The sequence below is a fragment of the Carassius auratus genome, chromosome 50 (assembly GCF_003368295.1).
Source record: "Carassius auratus strain Wakin chromosome 50, ASM336829v1, whole genome shotgun sequence".
Lineage (NCBI taxonomy): Eukaryota > Metazoa > Chordata > Actinopteri > Cypriniformes > Cyprinidae > Carassius > Carassius auratus.
Window position 1 is genome coordinate 11,702,308 of NC_039292.1, and position 20,621 is coordinate 11,722,928.

The 20,621-nt window shown below is 40.4% G+C and overlaps 1 protein-coding gene across 2 annotated transcripts in view; it reads right to left on the reverse strand.

Moving 5' to 3' along the window:
* LOC113067023 (nuclear receptor ROR-alpha) overlaps positions 1-20,621 on the reverse strand; it is a 249,280-nt gene that overhangs the window by 38,682 nt on the left and 189,977 nt on the right. Inside the window, exon 1 of one of the 2 annotated variants that reach the window (XM_026239202.1) lies at positions 18,787-19,127. The exons of the other annotated variant lie outside the window; for it this stretch is intronic. Coding sequence (XP_026094987.1) covers positions 18,787-18,817 — 31 coding nt within the window. The 5' untranslated portion in view covers positions 18,818-19,127. Of the gene's footprint in view, positions 1-18,786; positions 19,128-20,621 lie in introns of those variants that run through there. 2 annotated transcript variants of the gene reach the window in all.

Genomic DNA, 20,621 nt, shown 5'->3' on the forward strand with positions numbered 1-20,621 from the left:
TCTTTTCTTTAGTGGTCAGTTTTCCTAAGAGTATCTTTTGGTTTCAGTTTCAGAAAAGAATGAAAAACACAATGTAAACATAAGAAGAGGAAAGTTTATGCTAATGTTGACTAGCACTGAAAAACATGTCTGTCCCCAGTGAACTGTTTACTGACAGGAAAACCTTGCTAATATTGGTCTTGTGGAAGTGGTCTACATCAAATTTTGCTCTTTTTTCAGCTGCTAATAGAAATATATGAAAAAAAAATATTTATGGACAAAAAGATCTTAGATCATCTATAATGGGGAAGCTATAGCTAATGCTAACTGCAGAATTTAACAGGATATCTACTGCCTGTTTTTGGCACTCAAAATCACCTCTACAGAATAAAATTGTGTATGAGAGGGAGAGATAAGACAGACAAAGAAAAATAATTAAGAAAAACAGTAGCAACTGGAAGAGAGAGTCTGGGAATTTCTGGAAAGAAGCTAACCCAGATAGCACATGTACGTCTGTTAAAGATAGATTTATCTGGAAAGCATCTGCTGTGTACAAACATCTGATAGACGTGTCTAAGATGTCAGTTTTACATACATTGTAAATCATAAACATCTTAAAGACATTTGACATCTGATAGGAAATGTCCTATAGATGTATTACAGATGAACAAACACTCGTAAACATATGACTTGCAGATGACAAATATACGTCTCCGTGATGTACGTGTGCTTTTAGGGAAGCATCTTGATATACCATGACAGGGATTAAATCTAAACCAGGCTTACAGGTAAATGAAGTTAAGCTTCCTATTTAGATGCTGACCAGACTCCAGAGCTCAGGTAATTCAGGTTTGACCTCACCTTAGTTAACCGTTTACCAGCAACAGTGAAATTATAATGGTTACCTGAGATTATATGATGCAAACGAGACAACATTTAGCATTTCTATTTACCCCAGAAGTAGGAAACTCAAATCGGAATGGCAAATGACTAGATTATTTCATGTTGTAACCCCATCTTCCCCTATTCCCAGACCCATACAAAGCCCAAAAGTCATGGTACAGATGGCATGACCTCACGCCGGTGGAATATGCAAAAGTACATACTCTTGATTACACGTCTTTATTTCAGTGCCACTAATCGAAATCAGATGACATTTCCTGAATGTATACCAATGAAAACTTCTCAATTCACATTTTCCAGAGAGCTGGAACATTTTTTTTTCCCCCTTTTGACTCCGAAGCTGCCTCTTTGCTCAGTTTGTCAATACGGATATCTGAAATATCTAATAGCTAATTTGTTTTTCAGAAGAGCAAGCCAATGAGAAAACCGATATTCCTTGGCATGAAGTTTTACGTAAAAAGGTATTTTTTAGTTCTGCAACATGATAATAATAAGCATATGTTGTCAAATAACATTAGTCTGCTTTCTTTACCCATTTAACAAGCTTAACTCCATTTACGCACCGTATATAGAATGATGCTAACAGCTGCTTCAAGCTAATGTTTCTTTTAAAGAAATATGAGCAATGGACTTTAGTATGGATTTAGTTCCTAACAACATTCCACATGTACTGTTTTGGCACTTTTCAGAATGCAACTCCTGGGCCCTACGAATCAAACGAAAGACATTTTCAGTTCTAAACACTTGGCCTACTAAACAGAATACATCACTTTATCCTTCACAATCCCAGCACACAAACTGCATTCAACTTGTTTGCTGGAATAAATAAACGACTGGCAACCCCATCGCTGATGATCACATATTGCTTTAGACATTTTTTTGCAGAATGAGCCTTTGCGACGCTGCTCTGCGCTAGTTAAATTACAGAGAAGGCTGTAGCGGGGGACTCCTACTCTCGCAATTCTCCCGGCGTGTTTGTCAACAGCACAGCCTGTCTATAATTGGCATAATTGTCAGGTTAGAGCACAAAAAAAACATAAGTGGGCTCATTTTGTCATGACCAGGGCCGTATCATTAACCAGGACTGGGGATTTGGAGACACTTTCTTGTAAAGATTTGGTGAAAGAGAGAGGAACTGATAAAAATGGCTGCCTCTTATCTCTGCTATGCATATGAAAGGCTTATGCTGTCTCCATGACAGACTCTACTCCTCGTCAGTGTTGGATTCACTGAGGCAGAATACAGCAAAGGACAGAAAGATGGATGGAAAGGCATAATTTTATACGTTTATGTACATGTGTAGGTGTGTGCTTGTATTTATGCGTCCACATGTGTGGCTGTGCATTTGTGTGGAGGTGTTAACTGAGAGATAAAAAGAACCAAGCTGGGTTTGAGTATGAGATGGAAAGAGTCAGGTATTAACACCCGCTTGTGCTAAAAAAAAAAATCTCCCATGCATCTCGGCTGAGGTTCAGCCTTTTCAAGTATGTTGTCAAAACAGTGAAGTGCGCATTCTACAACACGCTCAAATCCGCCCCTTAATCTGTAATGAATACTTAATCCGGGGTGTAATATAGCACCTATAATTACAATAATGAGGAAGGGTATTTGAAGAGCCAATCATTTTCATTTCTGAGTGCTGTGTAGTGGTTATTCATCTTATTAATCAACATTCTCAGAGCCTCTTCTCCTTTTGTTTCCTTCAGTTGTGCTCCGTCCCAAAATAAACAACGTGTCTCTTTGAGCTACAGCTGCATAATTTGTCAGCGCAGCGAAAGCATTTATCTATAAATTCATTTTCAATTTGCAGTGTGCTGGTGTAATGAAAGTCAAGAGCAGAGAGAGGATTGTTTTAATAAACAGCAATACTGGCTTGTTGGAAGGATGTGGAAAGGTTGGTCATATCTTTGTAAAGTTCAAAACAAAAGGACTACACATATATCATACCTGGTAAAATACCTGGTTGTACTCTTCAGCATTCTAATGCTGACTGGATGGAGTGTTTATAGGCAGATATTGTACTTCCTGTGAGAGATATATCTAACCCAGCTTTATGAAACTACCAAATTATGATGAATCCCATAAATACATTTTCCTGTTTGTTATTTCCAGAAAAAATAAGACACTTAATCTTTGAAGACTCCTTTTCTTTGTTCTTGATGCTAGGTGTCTCTCAAAAAGATTTTTGTTCAACATCATTCCCCTGACAGACTTCAGTTATGTGAAATCCCTTTCTTTAAACCCTGAAATCAGAGGATGGTCTATCAAGGGCACTTGGTTCCTTTCCTGTTTTGAAGGTGCTCCCATCATTGTCCATGTTCCCCATGGAACTGCTACAAGAGGCACTGATGGGGCTTAGAAACAGTCTTCAAATCCCGACTTAAACTGACACCTCTGATCAACCAACCAGTCATTTCAGTTCTAATTAAAGAAGGCCACTGAAGTGAATCCTCTTCTGGCTGTAAACAAGTCCCCTAAAGATACCGGTCGAAGGCTTACTTTTTTAAATTACTGTTATGGGGGGGGGGGGGGGGCTTATTTCTTTCAATCCAACAGCTTTTCTGAAAGAGGTATATAGTTGTATGGGTGCAGAACAAGTGTACTCAACCCTAGTCCTTGAGGTAACCTTCAACATTTCCACATTCCTTACTTGTCCTGTAGTACCCTACCCTTATTCTTGGTTAGAGGTCATTCGAATCTGGTTAGGGTTTTGCAGAACATAGTTTACCATTTAGATGTGACCAGTGTTTACCTGGCTGTGATTTTCAAGTACATCCAAAACTCTGATGAGATAGTTAAGTTGTTTAGTCAGTTACTAAAACAAACAAGCCTCACCCTTCTGATGGGATGTGCTTGACTAAAAAAGTAAAAAGGCTGCTTCAAGAAAGATGACAAAATGAAACATACAAAGGACAGCATGCCAGCGAGGCCCGAGCGGAATGACGCTTTCTCTATCTACTATCACTCCCACACATAAACGTTCTGTACATTGTTCCCCCAGAATTTCCGCCAACTCCTCCATCCAAAAACAGAGAATCCGCTATTCACCCACTGCATGCTTTGTTTAACATGTTCATTCTTGGTGAAAGCTGGATAAAGAAGGTGCGAATCATGGCGAAAACATCAAGGCAAGGCAACTGTCCGTCAGGGCTGCGTTGTGGCTGACGGGATGGGAAAATGTGCGGCATGTCGATAAAAATTTAATGCAAACTAATGCAACGCAGGACTCTTCCCCACTGGCCAGAGGGAGGGGAAATGAGAGCAGGTAATTATCCCAGTGCCCGAAGGCCAAAAATGACGGAGATTGCAGAAAGCAGGGATATTTAGCCTAGCTAATGAAGGCTTGCGTTCTCTCAGTAGGCGGTGGGAGGTGAGTGTGTGTCTCTCTCTGTGAGTGTGGAAGATAGAGGGAGAGCTAGAGAGAGAGTCCTGTGTGTTTCTGCCCATGCAGGCGGTGGGTCTTGATAAGGCATGATTACATAATGCTCTATCCAGCGTATTGTGTGCTAACATTGGAGCTCTCTGCTACCCCATCCCTTTCTCTCTCTGCAGGACCTGTCCAAACCAAGCCATCACACACACACACACACACACACACACTGGCCCCAATAGAGAACAGAGCCTGAGGCAGCAGCCAGTGTGGATTACTGAAAGGAATCCTTGCCTTGCGGTTTAAGATCTCTTTCTCCTGAACCTCCTCTAGGATCAAGAGTGTTTTTAGTATCGGCATTAGGCAGGTTCACCTTTGCTAGACTGGAACTGAGATTTGAACCTGAACTTAACCTTATTCTACACCTACCGATTGCAAAAAAACGAATGGTCTAATGTAGTGCAATTTTGTACAGACAGTCCCTGTTAAAGAGTATATCATGATTGTGGATCCAAGTAGTACAAAGTCGTCATGTGGGGTCAGTGCATTTTCATTACCACCAGTTTAGGACCCATCAAACAAAATATTCTTCCTTAAGCCTGGGTTGTTTAACCCCACTGTAAGGTATGCATCATCTCCTCTTCCCTTTCCGTAGCCCTCCAGTGTAGGCAAATCGAAAGCAAGTGCTGAGTTTGTGCAGCTCTCTGCAATTCTCATGAAAATGTAACTGTTCTATTAGGATTCACATGCTCTCGCTAGCTAGCGCAGCCACGCACTGGCATTAAAATTCTTCATTCTGTTCATCCCGGTCGGTGGAGGAAATGAACGGTAACAGGATTCTGATTTTGCACGATAACCTTCCATCTCTGGACCCCAGTTACCTGTCCAGTCAGGGCTCTCTTTATCACATTAATCTGAGAACGTTTGTGGTGTGGATACTAAGCAGGAACATTGCCTATCCGTAGTCTGAGTCAACTATGTAAGACAAAATGTTAATTCCAATGTGGATCAGTTACAGATTAAGTAACTGAGTAGAGGTTAGCATAGAGCGTAATGTAAACTGAAGTAACTAAAGTAATCCGGTTTCTCTCAGGTTTTAACATTTCTGATGACGTAATACACAAATACTTCAGTTTTTAAGCTAATTTAAGCTTTAGTAAGGCAGGAGGGAGAAAAGTAGAGTGCGACAGAGAGAGAGAGAGAGTGTAAGACACATGAGTTGTGGGTTTATGGGGTGGGACTCCTGTTATTAGAGGCAGAGCAGTACAGATCTGTTGTTTGCATGGAGAGGAGTGCATCTCTCCCTCCTGTCACCATCGCTGCTAGAGTACCTACACACACACACACTTGCAAAACCTTTACTACACTAAACTTGTCTGTTTGCTAGCCTGCTGTGCACTGGATACCACACACAGCTATACTAGTTTCACCGTACCCCTCAAACAAACATACACTGGTACTAACACACACACACTAGCTCTCCAACACTCCACACACATGCAAATTCCCATTTTACGTAATTAAATGCATCATTTAAATTCAGGCTTTGATGGTTCCTCTAGTAGCACCTTGTCACGTGGTTGCAGCAAACGTCTGGGACTGTGATAATTGCATCCCCATAGTAGAGCTGCTGGGCTGTGCAACAAATAGGGAATTACCCAGCAGGTCCAAAACTCACATCTTCACTGCACTCACAGAGGCTGGTAGACAATTGTAGCATTTTGTGATGTCGACAACATACGCTCATGTATGAACAAGCTTGCTTGTTCACGCCTGTTCTTGTACCGTGAGAGAATGGTATCTTCTGAAGCTGCGAATGATCAGATGGAAGGCATTCCTTCACGACCTGCTTTACGAATTCTCCACTAATGTGGGTTCGCTACACGCCATCCTCTGGGAGGAATGGAAGTGGTCGCAGTTGGCGGGGCTGTGCCAGATGGGGGTGCATACAGATGCAGTAGATTCACAGGTGTTATTAATGGAGCGCTACCATCCCAAACGACCTTGAGCGGAGCAAGCCACCCACCACAAGAGCGAGGGCACATTCGAACTGTATTTAGACAACAAACGCCAGGCTCTGGGGGGAAACATGGTGAGCAATCTATGCCACTATTCTACAACTAATCCCATCTCAAATACTCACTGGCTGTTCCTCCAACACTCCGGAAACGTTCCTGCAACCAATCATATTTTACAGCGCAATGCTCTGCGCACCCAAAATAGATCTCGATTCATGCAGCATACACATTAATTCCATAAATCTCAATTTGTTTCCTGCATAATAGGAGCTCTGGGCTGAAATGAATCTTTTTACCATTTTTATTTTTTGGAGAGGTTGAAAAGTAAACCCTTCATCTTTGCATGATTTACTCAGTCTATGTGTTTGGGGGTTGTGCTGTTATGGTATCAAAATCAATGAGGCAGTCTTCCTAACATACCAGTCATATTAACTCAATGGAAAATATAATACACTATTATAAGAAACCAGCCATTTGTAATTCAATTCCAGCAGCTCGAATATATCAACAGCTTATACAGAGGAGAAAAAAAACCTAATAACTGTTTAAATTTAAATTTAAAATAATCATTTCATAAATAAACATTGCTGTGGTGTACAATTTATAATAAATAATGCCCAGAAATGGGGCGGTTCTCACTGTTCTTCCCATTTCAGGTCTTGTAGTCTCATCTTATGAGCTGAACAAGATATAACAAGATTAAACAAGATATATTAAATCCAAAATGTGCAGTGCAGCAATTGTTACATATAATTACAAATCCAAACCTGATGCAAATCCAAAGCTGTGCCTACAACAGTCTGTCTAATGTATTTTCAAGTAAAAAGAGAACTCTAGATATATAAAAATATATAAAAGAGTTATACATATATACATAAAAAGATGTATATCACACCATATTCTAATATCACAACATTTCAGTCATCATTTTGTTTTTGGGGTGGGGTAAAATATTTCTTTATACCAACTAGCTGTTTTAGCTAAATATTCAGGCCGATTCCGAGTCCTACCCTGCGGCCCACAACAGAACTACGCTTCATTGGCTTCACTGTGTGAGTTTCACTGTTAACCTGCCTTTCAAGGACACCATGATGACATTTTTATATTCCACGCTTAAAAAACGAGGGTAAAACTGTCCTGAGAAGTGTTTAAGAATTCATCGCTCTCACACAGTCCCTCTGTCTTTAGATTTAGAGGATGTGCAGGACTCAATCGATTTCAGCTGGAATTGATCAATAATGCAGTGCTGACTCGCAGTCTGTCTGTGTATGAGAGAATATGAGGAAGAGAATATTTTTACTATGGGCCTGATGATTACCACAGGGATGGCTAATGAGAGGTGCGCTGTAAACGAACACAATAGCAAGCACTGTTTTCTTAAGGTTGCTCAAGCTTGGGAAAGAACGAAAACAAACACACACACACACACACACGTAAATCCCCTTTGTATAAATTATGAAACTCACTAAACCTCTAAACCAAGCAACAACGTATCCCACAACAGATCAAAGGCTCGGTCTAATCAATGCCTACGAAATATGTCAAAGATCAAAAAGACGAGACTCCTCGACCGGGCCGGCTGCCCATTATTGTGCCAACGTCTCCCTGAGAATTTTCACACTCCTCTCATCAACAGCTTTATTTACAATTTCAGCTCATAATTAAAGCTAGCTGGAGTCTTGCGCTAGAGTAGCCATGAGATTCGATCGTAGCCGAAAAGAGAGAGCATACCGCAGCTGATGTTAAGGACGCTCAGCCAATGATCTGGTTTAATCTCAAGGATGTTTGTTACACATCACTGTAATGAGCTTCAAAGAGACCTTGTTTTTCCTCCCGCATGCGTTAATACCAGTTTAGACGGGCGTCGGAAGAAAATGCTTTTTATAACAAAGGCATTTGTGCGTATGCAGATTTTGGTATCTGTTTTCTTTTGCCTTTTACTTGTTAAACGTAAACTGTTAAAAGCACAAAACCTGCTGTTCAGATGAGATCAGGCAAACCCACCAACACATATTCACGCAGTGCACAAACGTTTAATTTGTCTACAATTTTCTGTCTTTCTTTGTGGTCTCCATATAGAAACACACACAAACCACATACCAGCCACCACATACACAAAAGCAATATGCACACATCTTCCTTACAACATCTCTTACGCATCTCGCAACAAATCTCGTCATGCCTCCATTGTCTGTGTGTGAGTGTCTCAGACTGTGTGGTTGCACAGTCTCCCGTAAGGGCATGTTTTGTCTCTCATCCTCGCAGCGGTATATCTGTTTGTATGTTTCATAACTTTTTTTTTTAAGTGCAAAGTCAAGATTACAGCTTGATTGTCTCACACAGAGAGTTTTTCTTTTTGCTGTAATACAGGGGAGATTGGAGTCAACTGTGCCACTTTTACTTATTTATTTATTTTTTTGGCAAAGCAAAACTGGGGATTTTTTAATTTGAGGGTGAGTTGGGGCACAAAGAAAGCACATGGAAACTTGATTTGAAACTCTGAATTGAAAAAAAAAAAAAACATTCAATGAAGAAAACGAAGGCAAAACAAATGAAGAAATTACAAGCAATGGCACAAATACATACAATAAAAAAGGTAAAAAAAAAAATATAGCCTTTCCATTTTTCATGCAGGTCTAAAAGTATTTTTCAGGTGCTCAATACAGAAATTGAATAAAGTAATCAAATACAGTAGATAGTCTTTATTGTATAAATAAATACAGGTGATTCCTTACATTTAAAGTTACAAATGTTTTTCAGTCAAGACAATTTTTTTTTTCTTTTGTTGTTTGATTAAAATTAAGGGCACAGACAGCAGCAGGTGTAATGTTAGGCTGCTGTCACTTTAAGACCTGATGCATGGATCCAATATAGTGACACGTATGTTTTCTCCCTCGACTACTTACACTGACTTTAGATAACCAGCTGTGTGTATGTGAATAAACAACAAGACAGGTATTTTTACATATTTATTTAACTCTTTTCGGTGAGCTATTTGAGCTGGCTTTATGTGTTTGCAGGAACGTCTCAAATTACAAGCATGGAACCTGCTGGAATGAGTAAAATTATACAAAATACCTGCCGTTCAAATTCAAGCCCTGATTGTAGTCCATAATGTAGAATTGTGAAAAAGCACGAGACATTTTTAAGCCTGCATAATGCAGTCATTCTCTGTCTGGAAAGAGATTTCACTCTTTGCGAAGACAAATGCTATAATTCACAGCCGCCCACATTGTGTAACTGGTAACAGAGTGATGTTATTCATAGAGTGACACTCTAAGACAAGTGCTGGTCTGAGAGGCTGTGATAGTGATTCAGAAGGCTCTCTGTGGACGAGCATGTTGTGTCCTTCAGTCGACATACGAGACGAATTAATGCTGCTATCATCACCGTTCCAGTCCCTCGAAACTATTGACAAAAACAAAACAAAGAAACAAAGTAAGGAGTGCAGACAGCTGCTGCTGTGTAATGACCAGTCAATGCATGGGAATAAAGGTGGTGGTTGTGATCTATTAAACAGAAAAGGGAAAGGGAGTGATTTTGTTTCTAACAAGTTCCGCGTACCTTACTGGGAAATTTGGCGGAATTTTCAACTGGGGGCCCTTAAAGCATAAAAAAAAAAATACACTCTGAGGAAATAAATGGTACAAAAGCTGTCACTGGAGCACTGCTTACTAAAATGCTGTTCCTTACTGTCTAAGCACATTTTTGCTGCGTATTAGGATGTCACAGTTTTTTGGGGATCGGGCCAATAAGAAAGACAGAAATGTGGACTCTGAGTTCGCTGCCTCTTGTGCTGATGCGGCTCTTGTTCAGGATGGACAGCTTCACAGCGTACTTCCAGACAGAGGAAAAGAAAGAAAAAGGGAGGGAGAGAGAGAGAGAACAGACAAGAACCTGTGCTCAGCAGAGGGAGAGCTCTCATTCCGAAACAAGGAGCCCAGGGGAACAACAAAAGAAGAGAGATGGGGTAAGAGAGGAGAAAAAAAAAAGCCTTCAAAACAACAACAAAACACTACTGGCTCTCCAGAGCAGACCCTGGGTGAACGCCAGCACTCAACAGTGCAGTATCTATCCATCTATCTATGTTTCTATCTATTGATGGATGGATGGATGGACGGATCGATTGAAGTTGGAATGACATAACTTTCAATTGTGGGAAAACGATTTCAGAGATTTTAAAAAAGGAGCAAACAGCGAGAAAACAAAAGAGACACAGAGACAGTCAGCCCAGGCTTCATTGTCTTTGGCATCTCATTCTTAATCAGTGCAGTTTTGGGTAGAATGGATGCTGACATGCAAACTGCTCCACACAACAGGGAACGAGCTCCTAATCAGTAATCAGACTGTCTGTTTAAACAGTAGGGGCTCTGGGTTTCACTCTGGCGCAGGTCAAGGGCCTCTCCACAGTCCCTCTTCCCTACTGCGGTACACCCATGCATTGCTACAGAGCAAACAGAAACCCCAACCATCACCCCACGGGACTCTTAACAGGCAAACAATTCCTGTCATCTCTAATGTCAGTGCTCTGTTCTGACTAGCAAAGCTATTGCTTCTAATTGATTGTGTTGTGATACATTACTTTTAAGGAATGAATGTGGATAGAGCAATAAATTCAGCTGAGGACATTCTAATAATGATGCTATTTGCTTGGGTTTCTATTGAAGACGTTCTGTGTTTTTCAAAACTTCGGGAAATGTCAGGAAAGCTCTGGTGATTTTATTGTATGCTTTAAATAAATAAATAACGGGGGAAAAAAAAATCCTTTCATCTGCATCATTAGTACGGAGGGATGACTTAATTACTAATAAATATATGTGCATATATAACACGTGGCTGAGAATGGCTGGCTTTGTTGTTGCAAAGAATTAAATTCATGCCATGTGGTTGGTTTAGAACACAGCAGGCCTAATCAAAGTAACCTTGAGATACAATTTCACGCTTAGACTGCATGCAGACTTTCAGAAGACGACATGCCAATGTTTCTTGAGATATAACTGCAGTCATGTTTCTATTCACAGAGAAAGCAATTAAACGACATGTTTCTTTGCTTCTGGTTGCCATTAGGTGTCTGTAGTCTCCTGTATAGGTATCAACTACAACTGTCATGCCAACTCCATAGGTGTCATGAACAAGGCCTGGTCACCTTGTCACCAAATTGCTTTCAGAGTGAATGCATCATTAGGTAAAAGTTGTACCTTCCAATTTACTTTCCAAATTTTTTTCATATTTTCCTCTGTCACACTGCCATCTAGTGGTCTGGAGCGCCATTTATCTTGCAGTTGTTTTCTGATTTGAGTGAGTACAGGTGCTTGATCAGGAGGAACATACTGGATAAGAGTGAAACAGCGGGACCCTCAATGGCCCCCGGCAGGAACCCCTCTAAATCAACTCAATGTTGCTCATCTCCCTTCCACAATCAAGCCTCCCACTTGAAGCTGCTTCTATTGTTCTGCCTTCCTCCCGCTCTTTCTCCCTCTCTCTCTTTCAGTCCCTTTCCCTAATCTCATAAAAATTCAGAAGGATACTCCCACATTTTGCTCCTCTCTCTGCTGCCATTCTTGAGAACATTAAAGCTGATCTCCATGGTGAAGAAGGGAGGATGAACCCCCTGGCCTCTCAAGTATGCACTCCGTGGCATTGAAACCAAAAGTGAGGCCTCTTTTTTGATGTCATTCCTTTTTTATACGTTTCATGTTTCAAAACACAACTTTACCTGACTGATACCTGAATTCCAAACCTAATATTTTTGTCCTCAAGTACTTGCTTGATGTGCGTATAAAAGATACTTGAACTTTAAAAGCTGTAGATCGTCATTGCAATGTGAAAGAAACTAGAGAAAAGAGAAAAGCTCTAAGAACAGACCTGAATTATCTCTCTTATACTTCCTTCCTGAGCTGTGTGTAAAATTAGCAGAATAATGACACACTGTATAACATGATGACAATACAATAAAGATTGCGTCTTGAACGTATAGTTGAAATATTATCCAAGTGTGCTCAGCAGAGTTCTGACAAACCTTCCTTTTCTTCTCATATGAGATTGGCAACAGAGGCTGAATTCGTAACCTTCGGAAAAACAATAACAAAATTGAGACAATCCCACTCCCAGATCAGACTCTGTGGGTTAGGAATGACTTGAGATAAGCCCCAGAGGTCTCGGTTTATGTCACGGGGGGGTCACCGTAGAGTGAGGGGAAACCGAGACAAACAGATCTCATCTACCTCCCCTGGGTCACCCTCTTTCTCTCAATCGCTCAATCTCTCCAAACACAAACAAATACACTCCTTCATGCATGCCTGCAGTGCAGATTTGATTAACTGCAAACCCTCGGCAACCCTTCCCAGCTCTTGTCGGAGTAAGCGGGTCAAATCTGTGAGCTCACAAGAAAGATGATACCGGACCGATGGAGACGGGATAAGAGATCTGACATCTTCAGGGTAGAAAGAGCAGGTTTGTCCGTCTAAAAGGATTTGAATTACCCAGGGATTAATAGCACAAAAGCATAGGTTTGAGGAGTAGGGCTCCTGGGAACCCCAGGAGGCAGGGTGGCGTAGTCGGCACCGGAGGTTTCTCACTCATCCGTTTAGGGGCAAAGAACGGGGAAAGCAGTCCAGACCCCAGTCCTGAGTTTCTGTTGCACACATCTCCATTCTTTTATATATGAGTCTAACAAAACGCAAAATCGATAATGCTTTTTCCCCCATTTCCTCTTTGATGCAACTTCAAAAGGTTAGTGGACGGCTCTCAGAGGAGTGTTCAAAAGGAGGAAGGAGGGGCAAAAAAAGATAAGGAGAAAAAGACACCCCCCCCCCCCCCGACTAAAAACCTGAAGGGGCAAAACAACGTGCTTGGAATTGAAGTTGTGCAAGAAAAGCCCAGTGCGACTAAGAGCACCTTCAATCACCACTGTGGTTTGACGCATTTTGCCTGTGTGAAAGAGAGTAAAGAGCAAAGCGGTCTCACACTATAATCATATCGGCATCTGCTCTTGGAGGAGTGCATAGCGGGCACTAGTTTTCACTGACCAAATACGTCCTTCCCAATTACAGCTATCAGCATCAGCTTTGTTTATAAGTTGCACTCAAGGTACATCCAACTAACTTTGGCTTGGAGGAAAAGCCTCATCTGAATCTTAGAATCTTCGGTAAACCCTGACCTGGTGGACTGCTATGCTCCCAGGGTCTCTTTAAAGACAAATGAGGCAGTATGTACAAACTTTCACCCCTGTATGTCTGGGATACCTAGTCTTGTTCTACTGCATTCTGTCTAGCCACATCCTCATTCCCCTTGTCTTCCAATCAAAACAATCTCTTACTCTTTCCCAACTTCATTCGAGTGTGAGAATAGTCACCTTTCACCCTACTTTGTGTTTGAGAACACAGAGGATTTGTGCATGTATACACTACATACAAGCACCGTCGGTGTGTGTGTGTGTGTAGGTGCAGCTGGACCTGTGGTGAATGTGTTATCAGTGCGGTACTGTGAGAAGGAAAATTCTGGCAGGCCTGAAATACATTCTGACAGCTTGAGACATCAAAGGGTTCCTTATGACTGTGCTCTTAACATGGAGTCAATGGAGGAAATTACTCTGAAGGCATGAGAAGACTATCCCTCTGAACAGTCAAATCTCTCGAACATAAAAACAGTGCTTGATACCTCACGAAATCTAAAGCAAATGGTTCAATAATCAGTAGACCTTCTATAGCTTGAAGTGTTTAGTCAACATCAAACAACATTCGCAGCTCAATTATTTTCATTATGTGACATTTCCGAGTGAAATGGGATATTCAGCAAGATTAAAAATAAAGGATGGGACTTGATCTATCTGTCAAGAGTTGACTGGATCACTGGCACCTGCTAGTTGAAACTTAATCTGGGTAAAAAGAAAACTTTATACTTTCTTGCAAAATCTGGATTACAGTAGGCCACTAAAAATGGATGTGAATGGGGCCAATACATGAAAAATTAAAATACTCAAAATATACACGGTTATATTTAAAGTTATATCTGATTTGGTTGACATGACAACATATCACCAAAAACTTTAAGATGTTTTTTTTTTTTTTTTTTTTTGCAAATGACAAAAACAACAGACATGTCAATCAAAATGTTTAGTAATACACAATATTTCACAAATGCTGCTGACTGAGATGAACTTGTGCTGAACTTGGAATGTTATTTTAAATGGCCTTGCTGAGATCAGATGAAAAGAAAAAGTCGTTTCAAATATGGAGAAAGTAACATTTGGAAGATGAGTTATAAATATCTGGGGGGGGGGGGCGGTTATTCTTAAAATTCTGTACTGATGAACCAGCCATAAAATTGCATATTAGGAAAGGAAATGGAGTCAATATTTGTTTCATGTTGACTCAAAGTCTAAGGGGATAAAATTAGAGCAGGTTTGACTGAGTGGAGACAGGAGCATCTGATGTAACAAGGATCTATTTTCTTTGGAGTGGAGATTGTCTTGCCTGCCAAGAGGGTGAGTCGAGACTGGCACATGGGACTCATGCCAAACTGTCCGAGGTGCCAGGGCTCAGATGTAGCGTGAGGATGGGTGTGTCCGTGCATGGCATGGGTAACCAGGAGAAGTGCCAGATTACAATTCTACAGAGAAACTCTCTCTCTCTCTCTCTGTGTGTTTTCTACTCTCTTTCATTGCTCAGTCTCAAATTCACTCATTCATCCCCCCTCTCTCCCTCTCTCCGCGTCTTCAGACCGTCTGGATGCTTTTATCAAACACACACACTCTCTCTCTCTCTCTCACACACACACACACACACACCACTGGAGCTAAATCAAAAATCTATGCTCTCAATGGCCAGTCAATATCTCATTAAGCAGTCACCGTGCCCAAGCTGGCAGGTAATGCATTTCACAGTTCTGACACAAACTCATACACACTCCGACAGTCTCTCTCGCTCTCCCTCGCTCTCAAATGCCACAAACTGTAATAACCTGTGGAAATGTGCCACTCAGTTTCTTTCACGAGCTGTGGTGGAGCATGGTCTCTCAACCAATGTTAATATGTTATTTTGTTGTTCTGTACACACTTATGTTCTTGCATTGCCCTGGCATTAACTAACCTCATCATTTAAGGTGGCAATAGTGTTACCTTCAAACACCTGTCCAATTAAACAATAACCTGCAAGAACATGACCATAGAAGAAAAGAGATTATGCAACAGTAAGCAATAGCGCCCCCTGTGGTTACCATAAGAATGCAACCAGTTTTAAATTGCTTTCTTATATGTCTCAGAATAAAAGACAGTGACAATAGAGTACCTTTCAGGCCTTTTTTTTTGTTTTACCTGTCAGAATAAATTATGCTTTATTTTTAAGGTTCAACCACTTAGAAAGAGAGGGTTCTGAATAATATATATATATATATATATATATATATATATATATATATATATATATATATATATATATATATATATATATATATATATATTTTTTTTTTTTTTTTTATTATTATTATTTTAATGTGACATCAAATGTGACGTCTTTTCCAAATGTTGGGTTTACATTCTGAACTTCTGATACTTCCAAAATGTACTTTCTTATACATTTTGGAATACAAGACAGTGACATTTGAGTGCGTTTCAGTCCTTATATTCACACAGCTTTTTTGCCCATTACAGTAAAGTCTTATTTCAGTTTATTTTGAAACTTATTCTGACCAAGAATTGGCTACTTATAGCATAGCATCTGTAAAAAAGATAATAGCTTTTAGCACAACATTCAAAGACAAACACAATTTATTGGATAATTTGATAGGTTTTTACATTTTGAACTTTTGAAACTGCCAGATGCTTAATATTTAATGCAGGAACACTAACACCATAGCAAGTGGCACTTAAACATCCATAAAAGTGACTCCTTACCCCGCTCCATTGCAAAATCAGAAGCCGCTGCAGAAATAGTCCACTTAACACTCCTGCTGGCCAGTAAAATCGCTCTTTATTTTTAACCCTAGCTTGTGGGCTACATCTTTACTTCAACTTAATCTGATTTTGCCTGCCCTTTTTCTGTCCTTTGTGGCTAACTGGATTACAGCCAATCTTGTTAACCTCTGCTGTGTTACCAAAGTGCCCAGAGAATCACACTAGTCAAGAACACTCAACTAGCCTATTGACTAAAGAGAGAGAGAGAGCAAGCCACTAACGTTCACTTGCATGCAAATATTATTTGCTTTAACTTTGTTTGTAACGTCTACATGCATTTATATTCATTCTGGTCAGGTACTTTTCAGAACACTTGCATGAGTCCCATCAGAACACTTGCAAACTGCACACAAAAAAAATGTGAGAAGATTTCAAACAGCTCTTTTCCAGCATACTTTATAGCTTATTAAAGGGTTAATTACCACGCAGATGAAACAGGCCTGTTTTTTTCTGTCTTTGGCACATCAAACAACTTTCTTTAATTATGTAATTAATATTTGGAGTTTTCATCTTAATTGTGTGGAGCAGGCTAGCTTATTTGCATAGGGTAATGAGAGGGATGTTTCCATTACAGGTAATTAGGTACTTGAAAGGAAAGTGTGTGGCTAGGAGGCTGGGAAAGAGGAAAGGAAAAAGGAGGGATGATCGGAAAAAAGACAGATAACCGTATCATATTACCGAGAAAAAAAAGAGGCATTAGCATCTGTAGCAACATGCCTGTCAAATGACTTGCAAAGCAAACACTTAGCAATCGCCAGACGTAAATGCAATGTGGTTTCACAGCAAAATCAGAGTCGCAATCAGTCAACTGCTCTGATAACGATGCTGAACTGAAATGACAAACAAACAAACAAACACGAAATAAATGAGCAAGCATGTCTCTTCGTGATTTTTAAGTTTCAAAATTGAAATGACATAAAAACATGAAGAGTTTTCAATTGAACGCATTTAATAATACACGATCCTATCAAAATATTTGAACGGAATCACTGCAAACAGTATTAACCTCAATAAAACAGTAGGAAACATTCCACACAAACTGTATCAACTTCTCTGAAACATTAGACATCCTTTTATTAAAGAGATAGACACCCTGTAAATGTGCTTTGGTTCTACGATTATGCATTCCTCCAGTCTCCAAGAGCTCTATTTTCAGTTGTAAGCCTCTTCAGAACAACCCACACGTGAGACATGGGGTCAGGGGCTATCTCATACACCTGCTCCAGCTCCACAACACACATACACACACTTGCACGATCATACCCACAAACACACATTAATGTCTGCATGCATGCAAAAAACTAAACCCACACGTACACTCAGACACCATGCTTTCACATTCAGATGCCTGAGAAGGTATCAACAATCCAAATACTCTAAGATCTGAACAAGTAGGAGAATAGATTCATAAAATGTAAACATCAATACACGTTCTTGTAATTCCTTGCAAAATCAAACTGGAAAATTTGTATACATATTTTTTTACTCAATGTTACAAATATGGCTTAGCGATGCATCCTGATGCTGCATACATCTATTTAATACATAACGTATGCTATTTAACTGAGCTCCAACAAACTGATACAAGTATTTTGAGGCGGTTCGGTGTCGTGTTGATGCAATAACTGCGAGTGCAGTGGAGGTGAACTGTCAAAAAGCTTTCAGTGGGAGATTCACGGAAAGTGTGTGAAGGAGAAGATTGGTGTTACCGCGGCTCAACACCAACATCCATCGCTTTTTCCACTTTCAACACCTCTCGCCTAATACAGAATGACATCTGTGTGTGCGCACAAAAAGGAGGGAGAGTGTATGTATTTTAAAGTGTATGTATATTTAAAAAAAAGAGAGAGACTTTAAATGAAAACAGGTGAATATGAGAATGCAGGTTATCCAGACTAGAGATGGCAGATGAGTGTGTGTGTCTGTTATGGGGGGTGGGGGTGGGGATGGGACCGGCGAGAAGGATTACGGAGGCCGGATCAACACCAGGATAGTGGTGTGGAGTTCACCCTGGTTGTTCACGGCCCAAAAATTAGGTCAGTGGAACACGACAGACGCCGACGTCAACCCAAACGACAAGTCCTGCATCCCGACTCAAACTCTCCTTGACCCTTTCCCATCAACAACACAAAAACACTCGAGGTTTCTGACTTGGGGCATCGAGACCACCAATTCTTGTCTGAAAACTGAAATTTTGAGTGTATAAAATAATGAAAAAAGTATTCAATTCGTTTCAATTCCAAAAAAAAATCAGGCATCAGTATCCAAACAGCCTCTTGTTTGACACTAAGCTGTTTCAGCAACATAACTTTCTCATTCGTATCAAAAGCACAAACTTAATTTCCTTACAAAATAGAAATGTGAAACAATGCCACAACAATTTTCCTGTAACAAAAACTTGCACAAGCCCCAATGCACCCCTCTCTCTCTCTCTCTTTCCACGAGACGCTCTTACAGTGAGTTGGCTGACTGTGAATAAAGCCCTTTACAGCTCGACTCGCTCACAAAAGAAGGAAGTTTACAAAAAGGACAAACATAACCCCGGCATGCTTTTCTCCTCTTACCTTTCATAGCTGAAATCACAAAATACATCATTAAGCTCGGCGGTCCATAGGCGAGCGGTATCGCGAGTGCTAGCTCAAGCAGTCCACTGCTGTTTCAGCAGCAGCTGGCCAGCATAGCTCTGCCGCTCAGCTGCACTCGCATGACCACACCAGAATCCATGTGACTCTGACATCAGCGCTCCCTCACTCTCAGGCACGCCTCTGGGTTGTGATTGGCAAAGGAGGCGGCCAATGAAAGGTGAGGGGGAGGAGAAAAGGGGGTTGGGTCTTTTTTCTACAGACTGCAGTGGCTGTGACCGGGGCTGATGGGATGGGTGAGGGGGGTAGCGGGTGACTGTCACTGTCTCTTAAGCTTTATCGCAAACAAGAGAAAGTCATAACAGAAGCACACTACCAAACAAGTTCTTTTTTTCAGGTTGTAAAAAACGAAACCAAAAAAAGCAAGGACTTGAATAGGAGAATAGGAGGTCTTTTACAATGATTATTATTATAATTATTATTAATACAGAACATAAGCACATTTCTGTTTTATATGCACACACACACACACACACACACATATATATATATATATATATATATATATATATATATATATATATATATATATATATATATATATATATATATATATATATATATTCAGATAGTACATCTATAGAATTTTGTTTGTAAAAATGTAATCTAGATTAATTAGTTGGACCTAACTAATCGAGTGATTGGTTGTCGAGTTGACTAGTTGTTCACTGTGACCCATTCTAAGTAACTAATTCATTAAGCAAGAGGTCCTGGACAATTTTTTATGGTTCTAATTAGTATACTGTACCATAGTGTAATTTCCTGGACACCCATTCTTCATAGGTCCCGGGACGTTTTCCCTCCAGACAAACGCCCTGTCCTCTCTAGTATGCATGTGTGTATATATAATGTGACTAATGCTTTAGCAAAGCTGAGCTTATTTTATCATGCCAATAAAGCTGATGAAACAGTAGGGGCAAAATTTTTATTTTTATTTTGTCTTGGCACTGTGACGGCAGGCTCTCTCTTCCTTTGTGCTTCAATTAGACGGGACGATGAGGCTGCTAGCAACTCCAGATGTTTTCGGAGAGAGAGAGAGCTGGCCGTTTCTCTGACCTCCCTCCAGGAGGGTGGTTTCATCTTTTCCTCTCTTGCCGCTCAGTGTCCTGCCTGCTGAGAGAGGCGCTCGCACGGGCTGCCCTGGCAGCTGAGCTCAAGAAGATAGCAGGAGAGAGAGGAAGAGAGAGGGACTCATACTGATCCTTCCACCACACAGTGACTGTCTGATGAGTTTCTCTATCTCACCATCCTTTTCATTTTCTCTCTCCGTCGCTCCGTCAGAGACCCCCTCTCTCTAGCTCTCTCTCTCCCTCTCTCTCTCTCTCTCTCTCTAATAATCTGCTCAGGCTTCTTAGCAGCTGGCTGCTCATGATTCTGGTCTTAGAGAGAGCTGTCTCCGGCCACAAACCAAACCCAGCTCCATTTTGAGCTTCATAAATAAGCCCCTGCTCTTCTCATCTCCACCTAGGACTAACATGAATTTCAGATAGCAATATTTCATTGCATTATGAGAGAGAGAGAGAGAGAGAGAGAAAGAGAGAGAGAATAATATTATTGAATCATCTGAAGCATTACCTCTAATAAAAATCCTATTGAAAAATTTGTATATTTATATAAAATATATTTTATTTTATTTCCCACGTAATAATAATTGAAACAATTAACCGTGGATTCATGAATAATCAAAAACACACACAAACTGAACCATTTCAGTTTTCCTTCAAAACAGCAATATAATCATTATTTATTCACAATAA